Genomic DNA, 12,203 nt, shown 5'->3' with positions numbered 1-12,203 from the left:
ATCTCCTCCATCTGTCCCCTCCCTCTCCTCCCTCCCCTCTCCTCCCTCCCCTCCCTCTCCACCATCCTCCCCAGCCTCCCCTCCCCTCCCTCGCTCACTCTCCCTCCCTCTCCACCCTCTCCCTGTCCCTCGCCTTGTCCCTGCTACATCACTTTGAATTACGGGTGGAGATATCAGTGCACCAACGAAGGAAATAGAAGTGAAACTCATTAATGTTCCTCTTGTTTTCAAACAGCAACCAAATTCATGAACTTGAGAAAGAGAAGGGTGAGATGGAACTGGAACTGAAGAAACTTAAGGTACTTCCATTGGCTAGCCTTCTACTGGAGATTCTCACACACACTGTGTCCTCATCAAACTCTGAATAGGTGAACTGACCTTCTGAGATCTCGGCAGCCACAAGTAGAAAGCTTGAAGTCCGTGAATGTATAGAGTGGGGGTAGCAGTGTATGTGCTCGCGGGTGGGGGTGTGCATGAGTGAGGGAAAGGTGCCCAGGATTTATTTCCGCAACCGTGACTGATTACCTCAGCCACCCCTCCCTTCTTAGTATTGATATTAGTTTATTATTGTTGCATGTACAGTGAAAAACTATTGTTTTGCCTGCCATCTAGACAGATCTTGCCATGCATAAGTGCGTCAAGGTAGTAAAAAGAAATCAGAATGCAGAATATAGTGTTGCAGTTACAGAGAAAGTGCAGTGCAGATAGACAAACAAAGTGCAAGGGCCACGTCAAGGTAGATTGGGAGATCAAGAGTTCGTCTTTAACATATGAGCGGTCTGTTCAAGAGTCTGATAACAGCAGGATAGAAGCTGTCCTTGAGTCTGGTGGTTCATACTCTCAGGCTTTTGTATCTTCTGCCCAATGGGAGGGGGGAGAAGGGAGAATAACCAGGGTGGGAGGGGTCCATGATCATGTTGGCTGCTTTCCCGAGGCTGCGGGAAGCATAGACGGAGTCAATGGAGGGGAGGCTGGTTTACGTGATGCATCACCTAGTCCAGGTGGGAAGTGGTGAGCTACGTCTATTGGGCAGGACAGGCATCGCACCTCTGGTGTGCACAGACTGGCAGGTATCGGGTGTGAGTGGATTCCCAATCCAAGTTAGCTTCATCCCCTGCCCCACCCCAACTTCTGCTGGTCCCTGAGAGCTTCCAACTGCCACCCTCCACTCTTAAACTGGTCATTACAACAGGAATCTATGTTTTGTCAGACCTAGCACAGTGCCAACTCCACTTGCCGAGCTGCCCCACCACTGGGATTGCTCCCCGTCACTCTCCCTCATGAAAAATCCTGGATGTTTCCAGCTGCAGGGTGCCCCTCTGGTCCGCGTGGAGCTGGACGCTTGCCGACAGGAGCTGGAGCTGGAGCGGAGCAGGAGCCAGAAGCTGCAACATCAGGTCGATGACTTAAAGCGGGAGCAGAGCCAGCTGAACCAAGTAGGTGCCCAGTCTGCCACCCATACCTTCACCCCAGGTCTCCTCGGTCACACTCATAGAGTCATACAGCATGGAAACAGGCCCTTCGGCCCAACTCGTCCATGTGTGAAAGTCGATCCGCACTGTAATAAAGCAAACAACAGCAGAATCAAGGAGCGTACGATTAATGCTTTATTATTTTAACACTAGCGGGAGTGAGGGATACAGAGAAAGAGTAAACAGTGTAACCGGAGCTCTGTGCTGATCCCCACTCGGAGATTTACTGATTAGTGTCCCTACTTTTATACCCTCTTCGTGGGGAACCTCCGTGGGAAGTTGCACTTTCTAAGGCAGTTGCTTACAGCAAACTTGTAGCAAAGCAAGATATGCCTTAAACATTTCTTTGTTTCCACCAACACTTGCAAACTTGTAGCCATAACTATAGTCACCCCATGGTTGAAGCAATGTCACGCCATGGGAAGAATAGCTGCACACCATTAACCCTTACATTTCCAGTCGTTAACCTTTACATTTCCAGTTATCTTTTAACTGCCGACCAAGATGCCCATCTCAGCTAGTCACACTTGTCTTCGTTTTGTCCACATCCCTCTAAACCTTTCCTATCCATGTACCTGTCCAAGTACCTTTCAAATGTTGTTATTGTACCTGCCTCAACCTCTGGCAGCTCATTCCATACACTGACCACCCTCTGGGTGAAAAAGTTGCCCCTCAGGTTCCTATTAAATCTTTCCCCTCTCACCTTAAACCTGTGCCCTCTAGTTCTTGATTACTCAACCCTGGGAAAAAGGCTGTGTGCATTCACCCTATCTATATCCTCATGATTTTATACACCTCTATAAGGTCACCCCTTAGTTTGCTACGCTCCAAGGAATAATGTCCTTAGAGTCATAGGACTCCAGGGCAGAATGTCTATAGATTACTTACAGAATCAATATCATGACCTTCCAGTGGTATATAAAAACATGAGGGGCACAGATGAGGTGAATGGTCACAATCCTTTCCCCGGGTTAGGGGAATCTAAAACTAGAGGTTTAAGGTGAGAGGGGAAAGATTCAAAAGGGACCTGAGGGGCAACTTTTTCACATAGAGAGTGGTGGGTATATGGAACCAGGTGCCAGAGGAAGTGGTAGAGGCAGGTACAATTACAGATGTTTAAAAGACATTTGGACAGGTACATGGGTGGAAAAGGCTTAGAGGGTTATGGGCCAAACACCGACAAATGGGACTAGCTTGGATAGACATCTTGGTCAGCATGGTGAAGTTGGGCCTGGTTCTGTGCCATATAACTCTGTGACTCATGAGGCCAAACTAAACTAGAGGCATCCTCGTCCCCTTCCCTCATTTCCTGTCTCTCCCTGGCCCTCACCTCCCTTCTCAGAAACATAAGGATAACCGGATCAAATTCCTTTTCAGGTAACAGTATCACACAAGGTGCAGAGCAGACAGAGTGGACTGCTGGTGGAGGATTCTTGTGAGCAGGAAACTGGGTTCAACAAGTTAGTTTTTAAACTTTAATATTTAAAACTGCATTTCCATTGTGTGTGTGTTAGCTCCCCCTCTCATCCCGTCTTTTAAATGTTGGAATGTACCCTGATTGTGGCTGCTGTGCAAGATCTGGTTGTACACTGATAGAAACCATCAGTATTATTGATCCAAAAAGCAGAAAGCTACAGTTGCTCGAAATCTGAAATAAAAACAAAAAATGTTACTCTGATGAAAATCAGCAACCTGAAATGCTGCTCTCTACAGGTGCTGCCTGACCTGCTGGGTATCTCCGTGATTTCTGTATTATTGACTGTTTTTATAAGGTTCCAAACGTGGTCTCCCTCTTGCCTTGAAGTGTGTCTGTTGGATTAACATTCCCACTTCTTGACTTAACGAAGACTTTGAGACTCCGATAGAATCATGGAATGGTTACAGCACAGAAGGAGACCATTTGGCCAGTTGAGTCCATACTGGCTCTAAAAAGAGCAATTCATCTAGAGTTGCTTCCCTGGCTTCACCTCACAACCCTGTCAGAAGTTCTTAACCCTTCAGATGTTTAAACAGCTCCCTTTCAATGCCACAATTGAATATGCCTCCGCTGCTATCCCTGGCAGCGCCTTCCAGATCTTAACCACTCGCTGTGTAGAAGAAGCTTTTCCTCATGTCACTTTTGGTCCTTTTGCCAATCATCTTCATTCTACAAGAGATGGCAGATGTTAGAACCTGGAGCAATAAACAATCTGCTGGAGGAGCTCAGCGGGTCGAGCAGCATCTCTGGGGGGTGAGGGAAGGAATTGGCAATGTTTCCGGTCAAAACCTTGCATCAAGACTAAGGGAGGAGAGGGGAGATAGCCAGTATAAAGAGAATAGGGGGAGTGGTGAGGCAGGGGCCAGTGGGTAATTGGTAGACCAAGGAGGGGCATCTTCATTCCCTGTTCCATTCTGTGTCCTCTGGTTCTTGATCCAATCAGGACAGTTTTATTACTTATTCTGTCGACACCCTTGATGACTTTCAGTGCCTCTATCAAATTCTGTCATCACCTCTTCTGTTGCAGGGTCAACATCCCCAGCTTCTCCAGTCTGTAACTAAAATCTCTTGTCCTTGGAATTATTTTAGTAAATGTCTCTTGCATTCTCTCCAAACCTTCAGATCTTTTCTAAATTGTGGTGCCCAAAACTGGGAACAATACTCCAGCTATGACCAAACCAGTGTTTTATAAAGGTTCATTGTGACTTTCTTGCTCTTGTAATTCTGTGCTTTTTCAATCAACTTCTTAATTCGCTTGAAACCTTCAGGAACTATGTATGTTCATTCAATATGAGCGCGGCATAAACAGTTCGACCGACATGCAAATTATTTCAAAGCACCGGTGTGTATCCAAATTTTCATTCAAGTTCATAACACAGATGCTGTCTCTCTCTCCCTCTCTCTCTCCCTCTCTCTCTCCCTCTCTCTCTCCCTCTCTCTCTCCCTCTCTCTCTCCCTCTCTCTCTCCCTCTCTCTCCCCCTCTCTCTCCCCCTCTCCCTCCCTCCCCCCCCTCTCTGTCTCTATCTCCATCTCTCACTCTCTTCCTCTTTCACTGTCTCTGTCATTCACACATTTTCTCTGTCTCCATCTTTTTATCTTTCCTTTTGCCTCTTTTATTCCTCCTGAGTCCCATTCCCCCCATTTCTCAGTTTCTTTGTACTCTCAACGTACTCAGTCCTCCACTCCCATTTCCCCCCTCCCCTTCCCACCACCATCCCATTATCTCACACATATTCACTAATATTGCTTTTGTTGTCTTGCCAGTGTTAAGAATAAACATGATTCACTCGATCACCTTTCCTTCAAGGTTGAAGGTAATAATTTTACATTAATTATGATAATTACCTTAATTTAGTTTTTAAAATGTACATTGTCCACTGCTTGGTTAACAGACAGCAAGCAAGGAGTGGGGATAAAGGAGTTTAACAGGTTGACAGACTGTGACTGCAGGGGTCAATGCTTGGGCCCTGGTTGTTCAATACCTACATCAGTCTATGGGTGAGGGGACCAAATGTCCTATTTCCAAGTTTGCTCATGATACTGAACTAAGTGGGAATATGAGTCGGGGGGGGAGGGGGTGGTGGGGTGGGTGTAAAGAGGCTTCAAGGGCTTGTAGACAAGCTGAATGAATGAGCAGATGGAATATAGTGTGGCAAAACGTGAGGTCATTCATTTGGTGCCTGAAACAGAAAAAGTAGCACAGTGAGAGATTGGGAAACATTGATATTTAGAGGGACTGAAATATCCTTATACACGTCTCTGAAAGTTAAAGTGCAGGTGCAGAAAGCAATTGGAGAAGCAATTGTTATGTTGACCTTTATTACAGGAGGATTAGAGTGCAGGAGTGAAGCGTCTTGCCGCAATTATACAGGGCAGTACTTGTTAGCTTCTTGGGTACAATGAAGAGCTTTAGTCACCCTGCCTGAACAGGACATACTTTCCATGTGCAGTGAAGATTCACCAGAGTGGTTCCAGGGATGGAGGGTTTGTTGTATGAGGATACATGGAGTAGACCAGGCCTGTAGCCTCGAGAGTTTAGAAGAAGGAGCGATCTCATTGGAACTTACCAAATTCTTACAGGGCTCGTTAGGGTGGATGCAGAGAGGCTGCTTCCCCTGGCTTAGGAGCCTGGAATCTGGGGTCACAATCTCAGAATAAGAGGTCGGCTATTTAAGATTGAGATGAGGAGAAATTTCTTCACAAGAGGGGGTGAAACTTTGGAATTTTCTATTCCGGAGGGCCCTGAGTCAACTTCAAAGTCAAGTTTATTGTCATATGCACATGTATGCACAGGTGCAATAAAAAATTTACTTGCAGCGGCATCGCAGGCACATAGCAGCATTCACAAGAAAAACATAAATTGTACGCAATTTTTACAAGAAAGAACACAATTAGAACAAAAAAAAACCAAAGTCCATTTTAGTGCAAAGTGATCAAAGTGGTCATAGTGTTGCTAAACAGTAGTGATTAGGGTTGTGACGGTTGACTCAAGAACCGAATGGTTGAAGGGAAGTAGCTGTTCTTGTACCTGTTGGTGTGGGAGGAATCATTCGGTTCATTCAATACAGAGCTTGATTCGGACTATTGGGGAGATATGGAGATTGTGCAGGAAAATGACCCTGAGGTGGAAGATCTGGCCATGAACTTGATGAGTGGCAGACACAAGACACTGCAGATGCTGGAATCGGGAGCAACAAACAATCTGCTGGAGAGAGTCAGGCAGTATCTGTGGAGGGATATGGACAGTTGACATTTAGGATCAAGACCAGAAACGTGGACTGTGCATTTCCCTCCACAGATGCTGCCTGACCTGCTGAGTCCCTCCAGCATTTTGTTTGATGAGCGGCAGTTTAGGTGGCCTACTCCGGCTCCTGATTCTCTGTTCCACTGAATGATAACTGATGAAGTTTGATCATTTCCAACAAACATCATTCAAAATAATTGATTGCAATGTGGGCTGAAGGAGTGAACTTGCATTTCTGTAGCGCCTTCCACAGTTTCAGGTTGCTGGCCATTGTTGGGCCGAAGGGCCTGTTTCCGTGCTGTTTGACTCACAAAATACCAGTCTGTGGAGCTATCATTTCAATAGGTATTTCAAAATGTTCTCAATGCTTCTCTTTTTTAATGCAGTGTTAAATTGGGAAGAGGAGAATCTACCCTGTTAATTTCATGCTTCTACCATTTATTGTCTTTTTTGGTTTTTATTAATATTTCCATTTAACTTAGTTCCAAATTAAAATATAGTTTGGTGTGAGGTGATGGTAGCAGCTGCTTTCATCTCATTTGCTTTGGTTATCAGTACGTCCCTGAGGTTGTGGCTGAGAAACTGTTTCAGGATTCTTGCTCTGGTAAGAGTTTGTGATAATTCATCAATGAGAAGCAAATTTCAGAGACACCACATTAATAATAAACACTGCAGGTTTTGGGCAAAGTGCTGAAAGATAGGATTAATGTGGATGTATGCCCACTGGTTGGCATGGCTCTGATGGGCCAAATGGCCTGTTTCATGCTGTATGACTCTGTGAGTCCCCTTGTGCACTGCTGGGATATACCGGCTGCAGTGTCACCCAGCGTCACTAGGTGGCAGGATCAGCCCGACTTTCTTTGATTGAAACAGGATTTGAGAATCCTTGCTTCACATTCAGATCTCTTGTTATTTATGTCTTTACCTCTACGGTTACCTGAACAAAACTTGAATTAAATATTTTTTTACACCATAATTTAACCAACCTCAAAATCGCTCTGGAAGCTGAGAACAAAATACAGCTGACACTTCAGGGCAGAGGGAGTGCTACATTGTCTGGGGTGCTGTCTTTCAGATCAGATGATAAAGCCAGGCCCTGTCAGGTGGATGAAATCAGTATATGGCCATTATTTCAAAAAGCAGCACTAAGGTTTCGTCTGCCACGCAAGTAGATAGGGTGGTAAAGAAGGCGTACAGCATGCTTGCCTTCATTGGTCTGGGCATTGAGTATAAGAGTAAGGAAGTCATGTTGCAGCTGTATAAAACTTTGCTTGGGCCACACTTGGAATATTGTATGCAATTCTGGTCGCCCCATTGCAGGAAGGATTTGGAGGCTTTGGAAAGGGTACAGAAGTAGTTCAGCAGGATGCTGCCTGGATTAGAGGTTATAAGATATTTATTTATTAGTCCGATGTACATTGAAACACATAGTGAAACACGTTTTTTTGCGTCGAGTGTTCCGAGGGCAGCCCGCAAGTGTCGCCACTCTTCCTGCGCCAACATAGCATGCCCACAGCTCCTAACTCTACCTTACAGACAGCAGCGGGAATTGAACCCAGGTCGCTGGCGCTGTAATAGCGTTACGCTAACCTCTACAGTACCGACGGACAAACTTGGGTTGTTTTCTCTGGAGTGCTGGAGGCCGAGGGGAGATCAGATAGGTTTATAACATTATGAGAGGCATAGATAGGGTAGATGGTCAGAATCCTTTACCCAGGGTAGAAATGTAAAATACTAGAGCACATGGATAGAAGGCGAAAGGGGGAAAGTTTAAAGGAGATGTGCGGGGCAGGTTTTTTAGAGAGAGGTGGGTGCCTGGAACGGGCTGCCAGGGGGAGTGGTGGAAGCAGATGCGATAGTGGTGTTTAAGAGGCTGTTAGACAGACACATGAATATGCAGGAGGTGAAGGGATTTGGATCATGTGCAGCAAGAAGAGATTTAGTTTAATTTGCCATCGTGTTCAGCACAGACATCATGGGCCGAAGGGCCTGTTCCTGTGCTGTACTGTTCTACGTTCTAAAATTTATCCCACAGTTGACACAATGAAAACAACATCACTCTGTTGTTTCAAGGAGCTTGCTGTGTTCATATTGGCTGCTGTGGTTCCTACATTACAAGACTGACTGCACTTTAAAGAGACTTCACTGACTTCTGTGAAAGATGATCTATGAATGTGAGACTGTCTTTAACTTTCTCTCGATCTCCAGAACAGCGAGCAAGCATCATGGAGCTGGGTCACAGCCTGCGGGGGGTGAAGGGGAATCAATCAACTTCAGTACTAGGGAACCAGTTCATCTTCCAGACCTAAACACTGCTCTTTCTGAGAAAGCAGCAGCTGTCGTATTCTCCCTATTTTTCTGTCTAACTGCCTCTCTCCTTTTCTCTCTCTCTCTGCCTCTTTCTCCTCCCCATCTCTCCCCCTCTTCTCCTCTCCCCTTTACCCCCTTCCCCTTCCCTCTTCCCCCTGCCCCATCCCCTCTCTACCTGTTCCCCTTCTCCCATCACCCCCCCTTCCTCCGTCCCCCTCCCCTCTTCCTCCCCCCTTACCCCTGCCTCTTCCCCCTCTTCTCCCTTCCCCCATCTTCGCCCCTCCTCCCCCCTCCTGGACCTCTCCTCCCCCTCTTCCTCCTCTCTCACGTGATCTCTCTGTGCATCCTGGCTGCCCCCACCCCCACCACATCTGTTGTGAAAACAGATCAGTTTATCACCGCAGCACTGTAGGTTTTATCCAAACTTTGCTTAAACACCTTTGCTGCTTTGAGCCACAGGATGTGCTCTGCAGTAAAATGCACAGGAAGTGTTCTTTGCCCAGCCCCTGATGACAGTCAGTAGACTCCAGAAATATGATGCTGTTTTGAACTAGTGTACAAAGCAGTTGCTGTTAATTCTGGTTGGTTGCGCTATCAAATGATGCATTGGGTTGATATTCCTTCACCTTGCTCGGTTCTCTGTCGCAGTTCGATATTTGAAATATTGTCCCTTTATATTATTTTGCAGACAGCGAGGAGCCCGAATATCAGCTTCCCAACCCGGAGCCTGCCTTAAACAGGTACTGATGCAAATTCACACACTTCATTCATGGAGCAATACAAGGACAGGCCCTTCTGCCCATCGTGTCTGTGCCGACCATGATGCCAAATTAAACTAAATCTATCTACCTGCATATCCCTCCATTTCCTGCATGTTCACGCACCTGTCTAAACACCACTATTGTATCTGCTTCCACTGCTGCGCCATGTTCCAGGGGCAAACAAAAATGCCCCGCACACCTCCTTTAAACTTTCCCCCTCTTACCTTAAATAACCTTATCTTTACCTCTTGTATTTGACATTTCTACCCTGGGAAAAATATTCTATGTATCCTATCTATGTCCCTCATAATTTTATCAATTTCTATCAGGTCTCCCCTCAGCCTCCGACGCTCCAAAGAAAACAATCCAAGTTTGTCCAACCTCTCCTTATAGCTAATACCCTCTAATCCAGGCAGCATCCTGATGAACCTCTTCTGCGCCTTCTCCAATGCCTCCACATCCTTCCTGTAATGGGGCGACCAGAACTGCACACAATACTCCAAGTGTGGCCAAACCAAAGTTTTATAGAGCTAAACTTGACCTAAACTGAATGCCCTGTCTGATGAAGGCAAGCATAACATAGGCCTTCTTTACCACTCCAACTACTTGTGCAGCCACTTTCAGGGAGCTATGGACTTGGACCCCAAGATCCCTCTGTATAAGAATACAGTTTGTTATTGATCAATTTGTCCACAGTTGCAGAAGTCAGCTCCTCACCCTTTGCTGCATCTCTCCCCATGAGCACACTTTGTTGTGCCAAATGCCCCTTAACCCTCACTTTGCCATGCCCCCTGTGTGTGTGCCTCACTCCCAGCCACCTCCCCACTCCTCATTTGCTGTCCCTGACACCACATTTTGAACAATCCTACTTCTGGAGAAGAAGAGTGTGAGACCAGAAATGTTGCTGCTTTGTTGAATGTTGATGATCTGGTTTAAATTTGCCTCCTTATTCCCAGACTTCAAGTGTACTCCCTATATTTGACTGAATCGATGTTCCCCCTCCCAGCACTGCCGAGCTCCTGACACAAGACCTGGTGAAGCAAATATCCTCACTGCAGCAAGACCTCAGGGACTCCAAGACCACCCAAAGGCAGCAGAACGCGATCATACGAGGCCTGAGAGAGGTCAGTGAGTGATGCTGATAAATGGCGGGGGCTAATTGGAGGGGCTGACACCTCTGGTTAATCAAATCCTGTGTGCCAAGAGTGGAACAAGTTCTTCATTATTTGTAGATTTGTTATAATTCATGGGTCAATGATGGAAGGTTCAGGGTCTGCAAGGGGGAAGATTTCTTTCAGGTTGCATTTCAATGTTTACTTCATTGGTGTTCTCATTGATGCCCACAAGCCTCAGTCGAATGGATTCCGATTTTGGGCACCCCATCACTTGGACGTTCCCTGATACCCCACACACCATCACTGGGACACTCCCTGATACCACACAACCCGATACCCCACACCCCATCACTGGGACACACCCTGATACCCCACACCCCATCACTGGGACACCCTCTGATACCTCACACCCCATCACTGGGATACTCCCTGATACCCTACACCCCATCACTGGGACGTTCCCTGATACCCCACACCCCAACACTGGGACACTCCCTGATATCCCTCACCCCATCACTGGGACACTCCCTGATACCCCACACCCTATCACTTAAATTGTCTCTAATACCCCACACCCCAATACTGGAATTGTCTCTCATACCCCTAGCTCTGAAGTTGTCTCTGCAACCCTCTCTCATTTAAAATCACTGATTTAAGACGGACCTTACAATTTACCTCAGGCCAATCTGTCCATTGCATTCCTCCTCATGGCTCAGCATTTTGTTTTGAGGTCCTGTCAAACATTTTGGTAAATGGTTTGTTGCTGTAAGGCTGCTGAATAAGGTTAAGTTGTGGTTCTGTTCCCAATTGGTGTGGAGTGGGCGAGCTTGAGTTTAGCTGTAATGGTCAAGTAATTCCAGCCACTAGTCTTCTGGCCAGCTAGCCTGGCTGACAAAGGATGATAGTCCCTGGCTTGTGTACATTAATGTGCACTACCTCTGGAAGAAGAATAAAGGGATTTAATTGTGAGGTATTGAAGATTGTTCTTATGGTTTACGGTGGTGGTGGAGATAAGTTGATTTCCATAATTAGAGAATGTCAAGTAGTTTTGAAGCCAGTTTATATCTTCAGGCACAGCTGGACAGATGTTTAGAAAGTGCCAGTAATCCTTCATTTGGGGTGGCACAGTGGTGCAGCCTGATTGTGCCAGGGACCCAGGTTCAATCCTGACCTCTGCTGCTGTTTATGTGGAGTTTGCATGTTCTCCCTGTGGCTGCATGGGGTTTCCTCCCACACCCCAAAGACGTGCGAGCTGGGGGGTGAATTGGCTGCTGTTAATCGTCTCTTGTGTGTAGGTCCGTGGTGGAATCTGAGGAGAGCTGATGAGAATGTGGGGTGAATAAAATAAAAATTGAGATCAATGTAGCAACAAGCAATCTGCCAGAGGAACTCAGCGGGTCAAGCAGCGTCTGCGATGCAGAGTTTTGACCCGACAATTCCTTTCCCTCCCCGCAGATGCTGCCCGACCTGTTGAGTTCCTCCAGCAGATTGTTTGTTGCTCCAGATTCCAGAATCTGCAGTCTCTTGTGTCTCTGGGATTAATGTAGGATGAGTGTAAATGTATGGACGATGGTCAGCATGAATTTAAAGGCCCTGTTATCGTGCTGTATCTCTCCATGACTCTCTGGCCAGTTTACGGTGTGTTCCACTGTGTTTTCTGTTTGCTGGTCAGGACACAAGCTTTTATTAGAAACATAGAAAACCCTACAGCACAATTCAGGCCCTTCGGCCCACAAAGCTGTGCCGAACACGTCCCTCCCTTAGAAATTACTAGGCTTACCCATAGCCCTCTATTTTTCTAAGCTCCATGTCCCTATCCAAAA

The 12,203-nt window shown here is 46.4% G+C and overlaps 1 protein-coding gene across 2 annotated transcripts in view; it reads left to right on the top strand.

Moving 5' to 3' along the window:
• Positions 1 to 12,203, top strand: part of LOC127585332 (protein lava lamp-like) — a 77,982-nt gene that overhangs the window by 20,173 nt on the left and 45,606 nt on the right. For both annotated transcript variants that reach the window (XM_052042715.1, XM_052042714.1), the window contains exons 10-15: positions 236 to 299; positions 1,305 to 1,436; positions 2,850 to 2,932; positions 4,715 to 4,764; positions 9,193 to 9,244; positions 10,272 to 10,389. In XM_052042715.1, the coding sequence (XP_051898675.1) occupies positions 236 to 299; positions 1,305 to 1,436; positions 2,850 to 2,932; positions 4,715 to 4,764; positions 9,193 to 9,244; positions 10,272 to 10,389 (499 nt within the window). The remainder of the gene's footprint in view (positions 1 to 235; positions 300 to 1,304; positions 1,437 to 2,849; positions 2,933 to 4,714; positions 4,765 to 9,192; positions 9,245 to 10,271; positions 10,390 to 12,203) is intronic.

This window comes from Pristis pectinata, chromosome 32 (genome assembly GCF_009764475.1).
Source record: "Pristis pectinata isolate sPriPec2 chromosome 32, sPriPec2.1.pri, whole genome shotgun sequence".
Taxonomy (NCBI): Eukaryota; Metazoa; Chordata; class Chondrichthyes; order Rhinopristiformes; family Pristidae; genus Pristis; species Pristis pectinata.
The sequence above is the reverse complement of the archived record's forward strand: the minus strand, read 5'-3'. Positions and strand labels throughout refer to the sequence as shown.